General features: G+C 33.5%; 1 protein-coding gene across 2 annotated transcripts in view; it reads left to right on the plus strand.

The window, feature by feature from the left end:
* RSRC1 (arginine and serine rich coiled-coil 1) overlaps window positions 1-20,806 on the plus strand; it is a 315,530-nt gene that overhangs the window by 9,260 nt on the left and 285,464 nt on the right. For both annotated transcript variants that reach the window (XM_045197288.3, XM_024563047.4), the window contains exons 2-3: window positions 3,243-3,438; window positions 3,997-4,122. In XM_045197288.3, the coding sequence (XP_045053223.2) occupies window positions 3,245-3,438; window positions 3,997-4,122 (320 nt within the window). In that variant the 5' untranslated portion in view covers window positions 3,243-3,244. The remainder of the gene's footprint in view (window positions 1-3,242; window positions 3,439-3,996; window positions 4,123-20,806) is intronic.

A 20,806-nucleotide genomic window follows, 5' to 3' on the forward strand; every position in this document is an offset into this window, starting at 1 on the left:
TGGTGTCTGAATTTCTATGAGATATGTCTGGTGTATGTCTTTTTAAATTCTTTGCCTCAGGGATTTTACCTCCTATTTTTAATCTTTTTCTTACCATATACTTTCTGTGAGTCATTTGAACTTACCATCTGATCCTATTGTTTTTTTTTTTACAAATCACCATTTGTTTAAATTTCAAGCTTTTTCTCCTGTTGTATGGATGTTCCTCCTATTGTTGTTTCCTGGATCATGTACTTAATATGTTTTTGAGGAAAAAACTGATATTTTCCCTTGAAGTTTTCTTCTGCATGTTCCTGGTTTACTATGAGCTGCCTTTTTTCCTTCTGTTTCGGTTTCTGTCTCTTACGAAGGTTTTCATTGTGTGATTGGTTATCCTTTTTTTTGTATAATCACTAAAATTTAAGAGAAAGATAGTTTACAGAAAAAATTTTAAGGTTTGGACTTACTAACTGGGGGGTAGTTAATAGGGTGACAGAGTGAGAGCCTGGCTGTTTTTGGGGGGGTACCTTGAAATACTTACAGTATATCTTTTTAGGTACTGTTCAGTTTTTGCCTAGATGAATCCTCTGCCAGAAATCTTGGATCCAGGCACACAGAGGGCTATAGTATTTAGCATTAGCTGTAGACTTTCATGTAATTCCTTTAACTTTTTAAAATTTAGCATCTCTCTGTCCTCTTACTGTGCCCTGGGACCTGGTGCTTTATTGTCCCATCATTTTCCCCAAGTATATCACCTCTCCTGGGACTGGGGATGAGTAGTCACTTGTCTGGGTTGAATGGGGAAGAGGGCCTGGGAGATTACTCCCTTTATACACTTTTAATCAGTTCCCTTGTTCTTTAGTTCCATGCCTTGTTGTACCCACTGTGGTAATGTGTCTTAAATTTCAGATCCTTTCTGATTTTTGCTATGTAATTGGCCTTCTCCGTTGGAATTCTCTGCAGTTGCTTGATGTTCAGCTCTCTTAGCTCTAAATTCTCCATCTGCTTTTCATTTGCTAAAAATTTGTTGATGAATCTTGTCTTCTCCTGTAGTCTCTGTATCCTTGTGAATTTATACTGTTTTTATCCTTATAGTCTCATTTTAGTATTTTTAACAAGATAATGAGAACATAAAAGTTCATGTTAAATGGTTGTGTGTGGGTAAAGAAAATTAACTGCTTAAAAGTGAAAACAACAGTGGAAGAAAAATCCAGGAAATACGAACACTTAGATGACCATTATCACTCGATTATGTACAAATTCCGTGATGGAAATAAATACACACACATACACACACACACTACCACGGTTATATATAATGGATATATGGATACCCATGTGAGTATTATATACACATGTTTAAGTGTATGTACATATATACTAAGTAAAGCTATAATTTCATAATTGTAGTATTTTGAAGCTGGAAAGGATCATGGTGATCTTTTATTCAGCGCAGTTTCATTTTCCAATGAGTAAACTGGCTTAGATATGCTAGTGATTTGTTGAAAGTTTCAAAATCATCCCCTCCCAATGTTTTGTTGAATTGTGAAATGGTGGGAATGTGAACATCTCGGAGGTTCCGAACTGTATTAAAGTCTAATTCTGGCTCTAGGTAAAGAGCGTAAAGTTTTGAATTGAATCCTAACAGCAGTTTTCAATTGCAGTCAGGGAAGGGAAAGTTCCCTTGATGGTTCTGAAAATTGTACTGTAATTTAACATATTGCTTTGTTTAAAGTAATGGTATTTAACTTATTTTGAATGAATATTAAAGGAAAGTGAGAGATTTTTGTTTATCTGATCCATTAACCACTTAAATCTTAACCACTACAAAGGATGGATCTTGCTTTTATATGAAATTGAAAGATAGCTAATAACTGTCAGTAAAAAAAATAACATTGAAGATGAGGATCTAAAGGCTTACTTTAAAGTAAGATGAGTTTCTTATTAGCTAAGGTAACTCCTAAATATAAAAACCTTATGTTTTACTTCTGTATGTTTTTTCTTTTTGTATGCTAAATGTACAGATATTACCATAACCATATAGAAAATAGTTTAAAAAATTTCCCAGTTTCATTACTTAAATATTATCAGTTTTTATTTTTGCCCGTATTCATAAGTACATATTTTTAAATTGTCTCTATAGATATAGTTTTAATAATGGTATAATGGATGTCTTTGTGATTGTCTTTTTTTTTAAGAAAAACTTTTCAAATACTTTCTTAGAATGGCTTTGTCAAAAAAGCATCATCATTTTTTACGATAATTTATGTAAATTGTTAGTTGCTTTCTGGAAGGATTTTTCCACCACTTTATGTAGATACTAGCGGTATGAAGAGTTGACTGACTTCACTATAACCTCATCAACTTTGGTACTTAAGTTAACATTTCCTCTCCCAAATTTCACAAGTTAAATGATGATAGTATATTATTTCATTTTTTACTTTGTTGACGACTAATGAGTTCTTACCCATTTAAACATTTAGAATTTTCAGTTAGAAAAATGTAAGTCTAAAAGATAGTGAAATATGTTTTATCTTTAGGGAATATTTAAATGAATGATTAGGTAGTTCTTATCAAAGCAAAATATTACATAATTAATGATTGATATAACTTTTTTTTAGTTTATAATTGTTTTTTCTAAGTTAAGCATAAGCCTAGTAAGACTGTTGTTTTATTTTATTTTATTTTTTAATTAATTTATTTATTTTTATTCAGTTACAATTGTCTGCATTTTCTCCCCTTCCCTCCACCCCACCCCAGCCAGTCCCACCTCCCTCCCCCACCTCTACCCTCCCCCTTGATTTTGTCCTTGTGTCCTTTATAGTAGCTCCTATAGACCCCTCTCCCCACTATCCCCTCCCCACTCCCCTGTGCCTGTTGTTACAATGTTCTTAATTTCAATGTGTCTGGTTATATTTTGTTTGCTTTTTTCTTTTGTTGATTATGTTCCAGTTAAAGGTGAGATCATATGGTATTAAAATGTAAGAAAATTGTTATACTGAGCTGTCCTCAGGATTGATTCCTTTGAGAGACATTTGAAAAAATTTAGGACAAATTTAAGTTGTTCATAAATTATAAAAACAGTTGATATCTTAGAAGACTGTAATAGAGCTATTTCTCATACTTCTGTCAAGAAGCCAGGTACATTTAAAATTCTACTTTAAGACTTTAAAAATTTTTATAAAGTTAAAAAAATTACTATATTAAATTTCATCTATGGTGCCATATTTTAGTAATAATTTTCTTTGAATTTAAACTTGTAGAAATGGGACGTCGTTCATCGGATACCGAAGAAGAAAGCAGAAGCAAGAGAAAAAAGAAACACCGTAGACGGTCATCTTCAAGTAGTTCTTCAGATAGTAGGACATATAGCCGAAGGAAAGGTGGAAGGAAATCAAGGTCAAAGTCAAGATCTTGGTCCAGAGATCTTCAGCCTCGCTCACATTCTTATGATAGAAGGTGCTTTTCATAATTTTTACTTATATAGTAATGAGATGACATTCTCTAATTGAGAGTTCTTAAAATTTTGTACTTTTAATTTTTCTGGGTAAAACCTTTTTGTTTTAGTAGTTAAATATTTATGAGGGTTGAGTCCCAACCCAGAGGTGGTTTTCTTTCTCCCAGGCCCAGCCCATGAGTTCAGTGTTTCCCTTCTTTGTCTATTCTCTGTAGACAAGTAGTATACTAGTATGTAGTTCTACTAGTAGTTTTACTAGTATGTAGTTCTACTCATATATTGTCTACTAGTACAGTACTTATATTCTACGATATTATCTGATACTATTTGGAAGGGTTGTATACTACTTAACACCCCTAATATCTTAATTTGTAGCTGATTCAATCACTAAATTATGAAATCAGTCATCTGTTCAAGAGGAGTAACATTTTGTCTCTCTTTGCTTTTAGGAAGGTGTAAGGCAGTAAAAATGAGACATTTTTAAGAATCTGGATGATTTGTCCTTAATGCTCTACACTTTTTTTTTAATAGCAATGATATTTGACTATATTTTATTTCAGACGCAGGCATCGATCAAGCAGTAGCTCTTCTTATGGCTCTAGAAGAAAACGAAGTCGAAGTCGTTCAAGGGGTCGAGGGAAGTCCTATAGAGTTCAGAGATCTCGGTCAAAGAGCAGAACAAGAAGGTATGCCATATCAGATATTTATTGCTTTATAACACACAGTTCCCAAATTTACTTAACCTAAAGCAACAGGCACTTATTTTCCCATGATTTTATAATTTTGACTGAGCTCAGCTGGCAGTTCTTTTGCTATTCTCATTTGGGTCACTTCTGTAGTTACCTGATAGCTTGACTGGAACTAGATGGTCCAGTGTGGCCCCACTCTGCCATTTGGTGCTGGCTGTTGGTTATTGTCTGCGGTGCTTTAGTTCTTCTGTGGCTTCTCATCCTCCAGTAGGCCAGGCTGGGCTTTTTCAAATGATGGAGGAAGTATTTCAAGAGGTATTAGCAAGAGTAAATATGCAAGATCTCTTAAGGTCTAGCCTCAGAAATAACCCTGTGTGATATGGAGTAAATGTGTCCCTCCCTAAATTTGTACGTTGAAGCTCCAGTACCCAGGATAACTATATTTGGAGAAAAGGTCTTTTTGGGGGTAATTAGGGTTAAATGAAGTCATAGGGTAGGGCCCTAATCCAGTGGGGCTGGTGGCTTTATAAGAAGAGGGAGAGAGAGAGATAATCTTGTTTCCTTGCTATGCTCAAGGGCCAGTAATACAGAAAATAGCCGAACTGGAAAGAGCTGTATATTTTGGGCAATGGTTGAAAATATGGTTGAATAGGATGGGGACCATGGTATTGAGGGACTTGATAAAAGTAGGCATTCAAAAGTTATCGAAAGTTTTTGAGCAGAAGGGCATTAGGATAAAAACGGGAATTCAGTAAGATCAGCTTCTTTTCTCTGCTTAGATCTTGTATTATTAGGTTCAAGTCATGGGAGTATATTAGCAGTCTGGTTTTATTATCTACGCATAAAATTTTATAAATCTCTCTATGAATCTGAAGTTGGATAATAGTAATACAGTCCAGATGTTTAGCTTTCCTGACCTTCTATTATTTGGACTCAGTCTTCTTTCCTTAGTGTATTCTCCAGGAATAAGCTGCTCTGTAGTACATGCCTTTGTTCTCTATACATATCCCTGAGTGGCTAGCGTTGTTTTGTTGAGCGTGCTTAAGTTACCTGAAACCTTTAAATTCTCTTCTTGCTTAAATCCTTTTGATTTTTACCTTGATTTTTAATTTTCTTCTTCATTAAATCCTTATTTGATTTTTACTTTTTCACTTCCAAGTCAAATTTAATCCCTCCTTTCTCTTACCCACTATCACATGGTGGCTCCTAGTATGTAACAGTTATATTATGAATATCATGTCTTTTTTATGCTCATCTATTATAAACTCTTACATGGGGAATCTCTTGGTACCTAGTTTAATGCCTTGCTTAGTATAGCATGCCTTGATTGATTGGATCAGTAATTGGAGAGTGAAGTTAGGTAGAGAGCTGGTTTTTGTAGTAAGGAAAAGTTTTATTGATTTGTACAAGGAAAGCTTTATTTTGGATTTATTGATTTGTCTAAAAGGAGGCTGATTACCAGAAAACCACTTCAATTGAAATTTCCTATCAGTGGGAATAGAAATAATAATCCATGCTTTTGTATGTGTTTTTCAGTTTATAGAGTATTTTCACATACCCAGAATCAGTTACCAGTAATAAGAGTTTGATTAGGAAAACAGAAGCCAGTGAATTCCAAGCAATAGGATTTTAACATAGGGAATTAAAGGCTTATATAATTTTTGGAAGGGTTCAGGGAATTAGGGAGGCTCTCAGTAATTATTTCAGCCTGAAGCATTGAAGTTGGTTGATTTCTCAGAATTCACTGGAAATCTTAAGAACTCTGTAGGTTTGTTGTGACAGAATGGGTGGTTGTCAAGAAACCACCCACCTGGAAGCTGCTTCATCTGCCCAACTGTGTACCTACAACGGCCTCCAGAGGGAAATCTGGGAAAGTTAATTTCTTTTCCTTTGCAATGCAAGGAAGACCTTAAAAGTAATGGCAGTAATGTGTAGTCAACAACAAACTATCCAGCGTGGTGTTCAGTAACCTGAGTTTTCTGACTTTGTCAGGCTGTCATGCAGGGCAATACCTTTATTTTGTACATGAGGAAACAACTTCAGAGCTTATTCAAAACAGCAGCTTCTCAGCCTCTTTCAGGGACACTTCTGCATTTAACTACAATAACTAAATAATCTGGAAACACTGAAAAGTCCTAAATTTTTAGAAAATAACATTATCCATGTCCTATATCCTATGTGCTATATTACTTTGGAAAATATATTTTAGGAATTTATTTTTCAAAATGTTTAAACTGAGTTTCTAAATCTTGGTTTAATAAGAAAATTGAACAACTCATTCTTTGAACAGTTTAGTTAATCCAGGCTTTACTTTAAATAGAGAAGATGAAAGTAACGAATTTTCCATAGAAAAAGTACTATATGACTTTAAATCTGCAAGTGTGTTGTTAATTATCTGTGTGCTTTTTAATAGAAACAAATGATTTTAGTCATAGAAAGTCAAAGAGAGAAAACTTGGTTTTTACAGGTGTTAAAAATAAAGGAAAGATGAGGCATGTTCTGGGGGATGGCAGGAGGAGGGGAGTCCGATGTGTGAAGTTTGATGGAGGTACCCTGGGTAAATTAGAGAATTGGGAGATTATGCTTTTTAATATATCAATAATTTTTATGATCTACTTACGTCATGATGTGTATCATGTCACTTTTGCAGCAGTGAGAAAACTACTGTTATGTGAGGTATGTTTACTTATTTCCTTAGTTGTAGAACATGCAGAAGGTAGTTTCAGAATTGCTGGTACATACCTCTGTGAAAAACAAACTGATAAACTAGAGTTCAATATTTGCATAGTTCTTTTTATCTTTACTCTGGGGATATGTAGTTCTCCTCCCCAATTCATTGTGGTTGGTTTCCTTGAAGAGTTAGTTTATTTGTTTCTGTTTATATTTCATTGTAAGTTTTTTATTCCCCCAAAGTTTAAAAATTTTAGTTACTTATTTGTTATTGCAGAAGACAGCACTATACTGAAAGGTGTACGCAGAAGTATCTCCCGCCTCTTTCCCTTCTGTCTTGTTCCTCACCACTCTCTAGGTTACCAGCCCTATTGTTTTGGTGGTTTAGCTTTCCTTTGTTTCTTTGTAAACAAAGCAGTAGTTAAATCGTATGGCATACTGTAGGTACTCCTACACTTTGCTTTTTTGTTTTTGTTTACTAATCTATCTTGGAAATCACTCTTTATTGATTAATAGTAATCTCACTCATTTTTTATAGTGGCTTAGTACTTCGTTGTGTGGATGTATCATAATTTTTTTTAGCCTATCTCCTAGGTATGGACATTAATAATACCATCAATATTTTGCAGTTACTAAAAGGCTGCTATTATTAACCTTGTGCATGAATATTTTTGTATGGTTGTATGTTCATGGTAAACTTCTCAAAGTAGGATTGCTGGACCAAAAGGTAAATATTTGGCCCTGGCCTAGTGGCTCAGTAAGTTAGAGCATTGTCCCTATATGCCAAGGTTGTCGTCCAGTCTCCTGTCAGGGCACATACAAGCAGCAACCAGCTTGCCCTGGCCAGGTGGCTTGGTTGGAGCACAGTCCCTTAAGCTGAAAGGTTATGGGTTCAATCCCTTGTCGGGGAATGTGTCTGGAGGCAGCTGATGGATGTTTCTCTGACATTGCTGTGCCTCTGTCTCTCTCTGCCTCTCTTTCTCTCTCTCCCTCTCTCCCTCCCTCTCCCTTCCTCCTTTCCCCTCCCTCACTAAAATCAATAAAAACATATCCTCAGGTGAGGATTTAAAAAAAAGAAACAACCAATGAATGCATAAGTAATTGGAACACTAGATCGTTTCTCTCTCTCACTCATTCTCTCCCCACCTTCCTCTCTCTAAAATCAATTTTAAAAACAGTAAATGCTTGTTGTTTTGTTAGAAATTGCCAAATTCCTGTCAGTAATGTATGAGAAGCCTGTTTCCTTACTGACTCACCAGTAGAATGTGTTGTCACTTTTAAATGTTTGCCAGTATCATAGGTGAAATATTGTACTTTTGTGTAGTTTCAGTTTTTATTTCTTTTTCTTATAAGTGAGGCTGACCATCTTTTCATGTGTTTGAGGACCATTATTCTTTTTTGTGTGTAAACTTTTCCTTCATATCTTTTGGGTTTTCCATCTTTTTTTTCTTCAAGTTTTAAGAGGTACTAGATATGTTAGTCCTTTAGCTGTGATACATGTACACATAGCAAATATTTTCTCTTAGTTTTTCAGTTGTCTTCTGACTTTATTGTGTTGGCTATACAAAAGATTTTTTTGTTTTTTGTGGTCATATTTATCATTCTTCTTTTGTTGCATTTTTCCTTATATTTAGAATGTAGAGAAATAGTTTTCTTGCATCTAGATGATATAGAGGAATACACTGATGTGTTTTCTGTATACCTGATTGGTTTTTTACATTTAGGTCTTTTATGGATTTGGATTTATTCTTTTTTTATTGAGTTTTTTTGGAATGACATTGGTTAATAAAATTATGTAGGTTTTAGGGGTACAACTCTATAACACATCATTTGTATATTGTGTAGTATGTTCACCACCCCAAGTCAAGTCTCCTTCTATCACCATTGGGCCTCCTTTTACCATCTAGATTTCTTCTTGGTTATGATATGAGTTATGGACCTTTTTCCCCCCAATTGCCTGTTGCATCACCATTTATTAAAAAGTTCATCTTTATCCCAGTTGTGATGCTCCTTTTATTGTATAATATACTAAATTCCATTAGTACCTGGGTCTTTTTCTTGACTTTATGTCCATTCCACTGATCTGCTTGACTATTTATGCACCAGTGCCGCACTTACAGAAACTTTATATTTTAATGTTGGATGGACCTAGCTCCCCCTTTCATTTTTAGCTTTTCTTTTTCAATATTTTCCTGGCTAGTCTTTTCCTGTGAACTGTTTATTTTTTCACATAAACTTTGGTATTAATTAATTTAGATTCATTTAAAAAACTTGTTGGTGTTGATATTAGGATTTTATTAAACTTATAAGTTAAGGAGAACAGACATCTTTATCATGTTGAATTGTTCTAAAAGTAAAGGGATGGTTTTCCATTTACCCTAGTTTTTTAATGTTCAGGAATGTTTTAAAGTTTTCCTCATAAATTTTACTCATTTCCTGCTAACTTTATTCCAAAGTATTTTAGCTTTTTTACTGCTATTATAAATGAGGTTTTCTCTACCATTTTAATATCTAAATAGTTATTGTTTCTATATGTGAAGTCTACAGAAGTCTACATATATTTTACTTTTTCCCCAGCTTTATTGGGATATAATTGACATTTGATGTTATGTAAGTTTTAAAGTGTACAATGTATTGATTTGATACACTTATATACTGCAGAATCATTACCACCATAGTCTTAGCTAACACTTCTATCACATCACGTAATCACCATTTTTTATTTTTGTGGCAACAACATTTAAGATCTCTCTTAGAAACTTTCAAGTATGTATACAGAGGAATGCTAATAACTATTATATCAACACGCTGTACATTGGATCCTCAGAACGTATGCATCTTATAAGTGGAAGTTTGTACTCTTTGACCCAATTTCCCCCATTCCTCAGCCCCCAGTACACCACCAGTCTAGTCTCAGTTTCTGAGTTTGGCTTTTTTTAGATTCCACATATAAGTGATACTGTACAATATTTATCTTTCTCTGTCTTACTTATTTCACTTAACATCATGCCCTCAGGATCCATACATGTTGTTGCAAATGGCAGGATTGTGTTCTTTCTTGGCTGAATAACATTCTATTTTCTGTTTTTGTGTGTGTGTGTTCCACATCTTCCTTATCCGTTTATCTGTTGACAATACTTAAGTTTTTTCCATATCCCGGCTGTTGTGAATAGTGCTGCAATAAATATGGGAGTGCAGATATTGCTTTGAGATCCTGTTTTCATTTCCTTTGAATATATACCCAGAAGTGGGATTGTTGTGTAAGGGTTCCCTTTTCCTCACATCGTTACCAACACTGGTAATCTTTTGTCTTTCTAACGATAGCCATTCTAACAGGTGTGAGTGGATATATCTTACTGTGGTTTTGATTTGCACTTTCCTGGTGATTAGTGATATTAAGCATCTTTTCATGTACCTATTGGCCATTTGTATCTTTTCTTTGAAACAATATATGTTCGGATCCTCTGCCTATTTTTTAATTGGATTGTTTGTTTGTTTGTTTTGGTATTGAGTTGTATAAGGGTTTTATATATTTTATATATTAACCTCTTTTTTGGTATATGACTTGCATTATTTTATCCTATTCAGTAAGGTTACCTTTTCATTTTGTTAATTTGACTTTTGACTTTATTGCCTTTGTTTTTTGTGTCAAAATTATTGCAAAAGCTGAAGTCAAGGAGATTACCTCCTGTTTTGTTTTGTTTTTTTTCTAGGAATTTTATGGTTATAGGTCTTACATTCATGTCTTTAATCCATTCCAAGTTGATTTTTGTGTATGTTGTAAAATAGAGGTCCAGTTTCACTCCCTTGCATCTGGCTATCTAGTTTTCTCAACAGCATTTATTAAAGAGACTCCCCATATATTCTTAGCTCTTTTATCATAAATTAATGGACCTTAACATGTGTGGGTTTATTTCTGGGCTTTTATTCTGTTCCATTGATCTGTCTATTTTTATGTCAGCCCCAAATGGTTTTGATAACTGCAGCTTTGTAATATAGTTTAAAATCAGGAAACATGATGCATTTAACTTTTTCTTCTTTCTCAAGGTCACTTTGGCTATTAGGGGTCTTTATGGCTACCTACAAATTTTAGCATTGTTTTTTTCTATTTCTAGGAACAGTGCCATTGGAATTTTGATAGAGATTACTGTGAATCTAGATTACTTTAGATAGTATGAATTTTTTAAATTTTATATGCTACTACTTTACTCAGTTCTTTATGAGTTAATTTTAGCATTGATTCTCCTGAGTTTATCAGATATACTATCGTATCATGTCTAAATAAAAAGTTTTAGTTTTCTAATTCTTCCTTTTCCTGTGTCCTATCTATTTGATGGCCTTTACCACCAGTAAAATACTGATTAGTAGTGGAGATGGCATACATCCCTGTTTTTTTCCTGATTTTAGAGTAAATATCTCTAATGTTTCCCAGGTAAGAAGTATGCTAGCCCTAGGGCTAAAGTGCATATATTTTTTCATGTTAAGACAGGGTCTGTCAGTTCTTTTTTTTTTTTTTCCAGGAATGAATACTGAATTTTATTGAAGGCTTTTTTATCATGTGTGGACATAATGAAGGAACTAATCTTGCGTTTCTGGAATAAATGTCAGTTAGCCCTGGTGTATCATTTTCTTAATGTGGTGTGGCATTCTGTTCACTATTTAAAATACTGTATTTTTCGGACCATAGGATGCACCTAGGTTTTAGAGGAGGAAAATAGGAAAAAAAATTTTGAAGCAAAAAATGTGGTAAAATATTTAATAACATCCTTTAAAGCAGAAATCCTTTAGTGAGCCAGGAAAGCTACATTTGGACTATAAGACATACCCCCATTTTCCTCCCAAATTTGAGGGGGGGGTGCGTCTTATAGTCCGAAAAATACAGTAAATACTTTTACATTGATATTCATATGTGACTTCGTTTTTCTTATCTGTATGTGTTTATCAAGTTTAGGTATCATTATCTTTACTTCATAAAGAGAAGTATAAGTTTTTCTTTATTTTTGATGTTCCCAAATAATTTGTGGAGAATTGGGACTATCTGCCCTTTGAAGTTTTGTCAGATTTGTGAAATCATCTGAGTGTGGTGCTTTTTTGAGTGGCTAATTGATAACTTCATTTCAACAGAAATCCATCAATTGAAACTTTATATTTCTTACAGGTTTAATTTTGGTAAACAGTATTTTTCTAGTGTATTGTTCATTTCATCTGTATTTTGAAATTTATTTGCCAAGAAGTCTGTAAAGTAGTTCCTTGTGATTCATTTATTTTTTTTCTATTTAAATGCTATTTTCCTCATTGTTTATTATTTTTTGTATTTGGGCATTTTGCCTTACCTCTGCAAGGTAATTCCTTATGATTAAAAATTTTTTTCTGTTTAAATGCTATTTTCCTCATCATTTATTACGTTGTGTATTTGAGTATTTTGGTTTATTTAAGTTAGCTGGTCTTTTTGTAGTTGTTAATTTTTTTAAAAATTTATTTTGATTTATTGCTTAGATCTTCTGTTTTTCTGTTATCTACCTTGTTAATTCTTGTTTTTATTCTTATTTCCCATTTTGTGCTTTCTTTTGTTTTAATTGTTATTCTTTGTCTAGTCTTTTGAACTGGGAATTTAGTTATATTTGTGTTTCACTCCTGTAGATATATAGCACATTTTATTTATCTATTCATCCATCAATGGATGTTTAGGTTGCTTCACATCTTGGACATAGTGAATAATGGTATAATGAACATGGGTGTGCTAACATCTCTTAAAGATTTTATTTTTGTTTTTGTTTTTTGTTTTTGGATATATACCCAGAAGTGTTTTATTTTTATCATATGGTAGTTTTATTTTTAATTTTTTGAGAAACCTCCATATTGTGCAGCTGCACCATTTTACAACTTTACCAACAGTGCACAAGTGTTTCAGTTTCTCCACATCTTGCCAACGCTTGTTAATTTTTTCTTTTATAGTGGCCATCCAACAAGTGTGATACCTAGTGGTTTTGATTTGCATTGCCCTGGTGATTTAGCAGTGTTGAGAATCTTCCTGTGCCTATTGGCCATTCGTACATCTTTGAAGAAATGTTTATTTGACTCTTTTGGCCAATTTTTAATGTTTCTTTGTTAATGAATTGTAGGAATATTTGTTTACATATTCTGGATATTAACCCCCTATTCTATGCATGGTTTGCAAATATTTTCTCCAACTTGATAGATTGTCTTTTCACTGTATTGATTTCTGTCTTTTCCTGTTCAGAAGTTGTAGTCCCGTTTGTCTACTTTTGCTTTTATTACCTAAGTCAAATGCAAGGAATCATTGCTCATTCCAATGAAGCTTTTCCCCTATGTTTTCTTCCCGAATTTTATAGTTTTAGGTCTTATGTTTAGTTCTCTAATCCATTTTGATTTTTGATGTATATACGATGTAAGATAAGGGTCCATTTTTATTCCTTTCCATATGGTAATTGTTTTCCTAACGTTTGTCATTTCCTCTTTGTGTAGTCTTGTTACCATTGTCAAACATCATTTGACTATGTACATGAGGGTTTATTTCTGGGCTCTGTTTATTTCTGGGCTTATTCTGTTACATTTGTCTATGTATCTCTCTGTAGCTACTGTCATACAGTTTTGATTACTGTAGTTTTGCAACATATTTTGAAATCAGGTATGAAGCCTCCTGGTTTATTCTCTCCTAAGAATGTTTTAATTATTAAGGGTCTTTTTAGATTCCATATCAATTTTAGAATTTTTTTTCCATTTCTGAAAAAATGTCATTGGGGTTTTGATAGAGATTGCATTGACTCTGTAGAGAATTTCAGTAGTATGGATATTTTAACGATATTAAGTCTTCCCAGGTTATGAATATGGGATGAGTTTCCATTATTTGTGTCATCTCTAATTTCTTTCACCAGTGTTTTGCATTTCAAAGTGCAAAACCTTTTGCCTCCTTGGTTAAGTTTATTTTTAAGTATCAGCAAGGGAAACAAAGGAAAAAAAAAAACAAAAAGGGAACCCACTGTGTGGGAGAATATATTTGACAATGATGCTTCAGACAAGAGTTTAATCTCCAAAATATATAAAGAACTCATGACTCAATGGCAGAAAGATGATCCAATTAAAAAATGGGCAAGGGGCCTGAATAGACACTTCTCTAAGAAGGACGTACAGATGGCCCATAGAAATATGAAAAAAATACTCAGTATCATTGACAATCAGAGAGATGCAAGTTAAAATCTCACTTCACACCTGTCAAAATAGCTATCATTAATAAATCAACAAACAACAAATGCTGGTGAGGATGTGGAGAAAAGGGAACCCTAGTACACTGTTGGTAGGAATGCAGACTGGTACAACCACTCTGGAAAACAGAATGGAGTTTCCTCACAAAATTAAAAATGGAACTGCCTCTTTATCCAGTGATTCCACTTCTGGGGATACATCCAAAGAATCCAGAAACAACAATTCAAAATAATATGTTCACTCCTATGTTCATAGCAGCACTATTTACAATAGCCAAGTGCTGGAAACAGCCTAAGTGCCCGTCAGTAGATGAATGGATTAAAAAGCTGTGGTACATTTACACAGCAGTAAAAAATAAGGAACTCCTACCTTTTGTGACAGCATGGGTGGAACTGGGGGTTATTATGTTAAGTGAAATAAGTCAGGAGGTGAAAGACAAATACCATATGATCTCATGTAACTGGAATCTAAGGAACAAAATAAAGAGCAAAATAGAATCAGAGGCACAGAAACAAGGAACAGACCTATAACTGTAAGAGGGGAGTAGGGAGGTTGGAAATGGTTGAAAGAAGGTAAAGTGATTACATAAAGAACATAGATGTATTACCCATTGGCGTGAAAATGGTGTGGGGATTGGCTGTGGGAAGGGGGGGCTGGGGTGGGGTGTAAAGGGGGGAAATTGGGACAACTGTAATAGCATAAACAATTAAAAAGAAAGAGCTGGAATGTTGGATGCATGTTCCACTTTTCTCTACTTCCATACTGTCCAAAGGAGAAACCATGAGCCAAGCCGAGCTGTGCCTGGCTTTGGAGAGAGGTTGTTAAGGGTAAAGTGATGGCTCTTATCCAGTTCAGTGTGGCTATTTTTGGCTTTGTGCTTGCCTAGGGTACTGCATTTTTATTGATTTCTGGAATTCTCATAAAGATATTTTGGTCTGTATGTTATGTTATATGTTGTTCTCTGTAGGGCGAATGGAACCTGGGACTTCTGATTCTGCCATCTTGCTGAGATTGTTCTCATGATTTTTTGTGTATGGCATGAGACGTGGGTAGAGGTTCATCTTTTTTATTTTTTTTCATATGGTGGTCTGGCACCATTTTTAAAAAGTTTTAATTTCCTATAGAGTAATCTGGGTGCCTTTGTCAAATACCAGTTGACTTTGTAAAAGTGATTCTGTTTCTAGGCTGTCTGGTTCCATTGACCTCTCTCTCTACCCATTTTGATTACTATAATTTTATAGTAAGTCTTAAAATCAGGAATTATTTTTGTATTTCCATATGAATTTTATTATTGGCTTGACAGTTTCTCAAACACTCCTACTGGAAGGTATATTGGGAGTTCATTGAGTCAATAGATTAGGAGAATTGACATCATAACAAAACAAATTGAATCTTCTAATCTACAAACATGGCCTCTTTCTCCATTATTTTGGATTTTTAAAAATTTCTCCCAACAGTGTTCTGTAGTCTACAGTATAGTAGTCTTCCACATCTTTTGTTAACTTTATTTTAAATTTTTTTATATTATTGAAAAAGGAATTATTTCTAAAAATTGGCTGCCAATATATAAAAATATAATTGACTATATATTGTATGTTTTATATTTTGTACAATGTATATTTTATATGTTTTTATATATTTGTTTCAAATCTTGTAACCTTGCTACTCATTGATTCTACTAGATATTTTGAGTGTACCTTAGAATTTTTCTGCAAAAGCAATCATATTATCTGAAAATTGAGAGTTTTACTTCTCTTCCTTGAACTGCATCATTTACTCAGTTTTTGCCTTTTTGCGTTGTCTAGGATTTTCATTTAGTGTGGAAGAAAAGTGGTGAGATTGGGCATCCTTGACATTTTTTCTATCTTAGAAGGAAAGACTTTCACCTTCAGATTTGATGTTAGCTGTAGGGTTTTTGTGACTGCCCTTTATAAAACTGAAGAAGAGCCTGCTATGTTTCCTGTTTGCTGTTAACTTTTTTTTGGAATAAAAAGGTGTTGATTTTTGTCAAAATACCTTTTCTTATCTATTGAGATGATTGTGGCTTATTTCTGATATTCTTTTATCTTTTTTTATTCTCACTTATCTCTTGCTTTGTTTTTTAAATTTGCTAGTCACTTCTATAGATTGAAGACTCCATCCAGTCTGATTTTCTTTTTATTGCCTTACGTGGAGCTAAAATAATGCTGTACACTACACCATATCCAAATGACCCGTTGAATGTAGCTGCCATTGAGGATTTTTACAGACTGAGTCATGAGCCAGGCATTGGGAGACAAGTATTTCCTGGTGTTATGGACTCTCTGTGTTCTTTGGCATGAATCTTTCTTCTTAATAGCGATATGTTTTGATTTTAATTCAAGAGTGAAATTGAAGATTGTGTGATGTGTGGTAATCATTGTCTTAGGTGATTTCTTAGAGTTGTGCATCCTCTTACTGCATATGTGTGAACGTAACATTCTCAGTAGGAACCTTTAATAATAATTTCTAATTTCAATTATTGATGTTAAGTTTTTTAAAGTTATTATAAATGTGTCTATAAAATATCTGGTATTTATTTCATTTATATAGCAGTTATTTTATATAGACTATTTTGCTTTAGTTTGAAAACACAAGGGATGGCATTTGAAATCAGCCATTTCTTAAATGTATACTTTTGTTTCATTTTCTGCTTTTCTCTTTCATGCTGCAAATATGTCTGTGTACATAGATTTCGGCAGACTTAATAAATTTGAAGGAATTAATGAATTGTAACTGTTTTTCCTGTTTCATAACGTACAATGTTTCAATTGCCCTATTTCTGTGATTTCTTTTCGCTTCAGTGCTATTGAATATATAGGTTTCTATTCAAGAAGCATTTAGACTAAGTGTGTTGATAAGATAAGCACCCCACGTGCACATATTGCACACCCACACTCGGATTCACACACAGAAGAGACAAACGCTGGGTAAGACAGTTTGAATGTACTACTGACTGTGTTCTGTGGACGGCAGGTGCGAGGAACGTTGCGGAAGAGCATGATTATAGATCATAGAGAAAATAAGGAAAACTTTTATTCAGAATGTGTTACTATAGAAAGTACAAGTGAGAAATATGAATTGGAAAGAGAGAGTAACGTAATTTCTGAAAATCTGTTTACCTCGTAATAGTATATTGAAAATACTTTGTAAACTTATAAAAGCTGTTAACAATGTTGAGGTTTTAAAAATTTTTATTTTAATTATTAATTTCATGTACTATAATACACTTGTGAGTTCGCTTCTATTTTATCATATTTTACTAGTTTTACAGATTTTTAAAATGGTTAATTCTCATTTTCTCCATGTCTTGATTATCTATTTGAGGAACAAAGGACAGCGTTTCTGTGCTCTCAGTTTTTCTCTTGTCCTTTTCTAAGTATTAAAGAGAAACATGGTACCTTATTTTAACAGTGTAGTATTTCTTCAACTTGATTAATGTTGGATTTTTTAAATTTAAAAGTTAGGTTAGCTTCTTTAAAATCGTAAGATTATTACTTCACATAAAAATAATCAGATGATTCTTATTCACATAGTAAAATCTAAGTATTAAGTATCTGAGAATCACAATGAACTCTTTACTGAGGGATCTATACTTTTCTTGTTTTTGTAATGTTTTCCTCCTCATGCGCTACCCGCACTGCATTGCTTTATTGAGTTTTACAGGTTTTTTAGTCAGTGAGTGGAATCAGAGCTACTTCAGAGTTCATTTGTATATGCTGTCTTGATTTGTCTGTGAGCAAAAAGAAATCATTTGTGGCTCCATTAGAAAACTGTTGAATATATAAGCCCAATGTGCTGAGGTTAGCCTACATCTACACTTAAATATGACTTTGTACTTGGAAATCCTGCAGCTTTAAAGTGGGCAGCGTTTGACTTCTGGAATATATGGGTATCTGGAAAATAGAAGATGATGTGAGATGGGAATCGCTTTATGGAAAAACATGAGTTTTACATTTATTTTCTCATTTTCAGTTTGAATTTTGGTGAACATATTAAGTATTCCTTTCATAAATAAATATAGTGAAAAACAAATTCATTGTTTAAAGTTTAAACTGCCCATGATACAGTTATTGAGCTTTAGTTGGGAAGCACTTTAATAAAAACATTTTAACATCTAATTATGAAAATTGTTGAAGTGACCCAAATAGTTGATTTTGTGTTTTTATTTTATTCTTTTATTAACCTATTGATCTTTATTTTGTCTTATACCTGAAAATAAGAACAAAATGTGTGCTTATGGAGCAATTATTTTATTGAGGACATATCTTAAAAGTCAAGAAGTGAAGCTGCTTGGTAATGCTATAAATTTAAAACTGTCCTACAGCAAGACAGTACAATGCAAATATGACTTAATAAGATCACAAACTGAATTTCAGTGAAACAACCAAGATTTACATTAAATTAGGAATTTTAAAACTGATTTAGTTTGTTTTACTGAGCATTTGCTTAATAACATTTTGCCTTCTTGCAATCTTTTTAAAGACAATAATTCGTCTGTGAAATGCAGGCACATCCTCAGTAGAAAAATTGAAAGCAACAGCTCACTTTCTGAAACCACACATATAGCGATATAAAGAAATATTTCAGCTCTACAAAATTTAATAAATCATCCCATTTCCTAATTTGATCATATTAGATGCTGATGTGGAAGAAGCATTTCAAATACCATCTCCTCATTAATATACATCAGTCTGGGGAATAGAATGGAATACTTATGCAGAGATGTCACAGTTACTGTTTCGTAGTTTACTAAGTGGAACAGGTTGATGTGATACTGGGTGCTATTTGTCAATGTCTTGTTAAAATGGTTTGGGTCGAGTTATGGAGTCCAGAAAGACGGCGGCTGATAAATCAAAAGTAGATTGAGTGGACAGGAGGCAGTGATTGATACTGTGACAGGATATGAAGAAAGGAACCTTGATACAAGCATGCATGATATTGAATATGAGAAGGAAAATGGCCCTGGAGTATGGATATTATTCAAGGAAAAGAGAATAATAATATCGGCCTGAAAATATTGCTGGCTGAAGATTAGGATAGTCCTTACTAGAGCATAAATACTTTGTTAGAATGGTAAGGGTGAAATTATGTAAAAATTTGTGAGAAGACTATTTTAACCAATGTCTGAGGACTCTAATATTATTTATTGTTTAAGGTAGTTTTAGCCTTGTTTATCTGGACTAATTCTTAAAGTATTTGTTACAACCACCCTAACTCCCAGAAAATTAAAACTTTGTTTTTCTTTTAGACTGTTTTAAAAAGTATTTACCTTCACATCTTGATTTTATAGAATTATGTATTCAGAGACTGAATTTGTATGTGTTAGTAGTGTTTTCTATACATTGATTTTGACTTATAAAATTACATTGTTAACTTTAAGTAAAAATCTGCATTGTGCAGTTTTTAGCATGTTTTACGTTAGTCATTTTGAATGGCAAATGAAAGATCCCTGACAGAGGAGCCATTTCAAAAAGATCAAGGCTGTATATACTGAATTTTCTTTCACTGAATTATTGGTGAAGTACTAGTTGATGGCAGGGAGTTCCTGGTGGGAATCTTTTGATCAGTCCTACTTTGTCCTTGACAGTGAATGAGAACTTTCTTTTGCGTCCTCTCTGGAAGAGTCTGTAACTAACACTGGCAGAATAAGAAGTTCTTTAGAAAGGTCTTTAAGTAACTTTTGATTATATGGTATATAAGAGATAGAGATGTGTAGTTATCAAATAATTATAATACTTGTCTTCATCATGCACAGTGTCTTTCTTCCTCTGAAGAGCTTATACTTCATGACATAATTTTTGTTAAATATGTAATAGAAAACACTTGAAATGAGGAGTTCTTATTAACTTTTCAGGTTATTAAAACCAGTAGCAATGAATTCATTGACAATTTTTTTCTAGCCCTCTATAAAAATACTAGTAAATGTATATAGTTTTCCTGGACTTTTCAGAACTCATTTAATTAAATGAAAATGGTTATTTGGGGGTTTATCACCTCACTATTTGATAGATGAACATCATTATGTCAGCTAAATAACAGTATTAGAAGTTCTTAACTGTGCTGTTTATTGCCACAAATTGTTTTATGAGGCCCAAAATATTATTCTGAATATGTGAAGAGGAAAAATAGTGATTTCCAAATTATAGAGTGTATTTTTTATAGTTTTCTGGAGTTCCCCCTCTAATTTGTTCTTTATATGGCAGCCAAAATGCAAATCTGCTAGTACCTCCCTTAGTTCAGTGATTTAGAATAAAATCCAAATGTTAATAGGGCTTGAAGTCTCTTTGTGATCTGGTTCTCCTTGCCCTTTTAATCACATCTTTCTAATCTCTGTCGTACTTACAGTCTCTCTATGGTTCTTTTTTCATTCTCAGGGCCCTTGAACATGTGGTTGCTTCTGCTTGAAATGCTTTTTCTATCTCTCATCATCTCTTATTCATCTTAGAGGTCTTGCCTTAAAGACATTTCCATGGAAGGTTTTCTCTGTCTACTCCGTCATGGATACATTCTCCCATCGTACATGGTATTCACTGCTTGTCACCCTGGATTTTAGTGAGCTTGCTAAAGCTGATCCTAGTTACTGTTACAGAAACATGGGTATGCATTCAGTTTTACTAATTTTCAACTTATGGGTTGAGCTTTCAGCTCAGTAATAACTACTTCTTGCTTGATTCTCATTTCTATCATGGAGAAACTAATTTGAAATTATAGGAGGTGACATTAATGACAAATTAGAAATAGCACACAAAAGGTCTGGATCAGCCTT

Source organism: Desmodus rotundus, chromosome 2, assembly GCF_022682495.2.
Source record: "Desmodus rotundus isolate HL8 chromosome 2, HLdesRot8A.1, whole genome shotgun sequence".
Taxonomy (NCBI): Eukaryota; Metazoa; Chordata; class Mammalia; order Chiroptera; family Phyllostomidae; genus Desmodus; species Desmodus rotundus.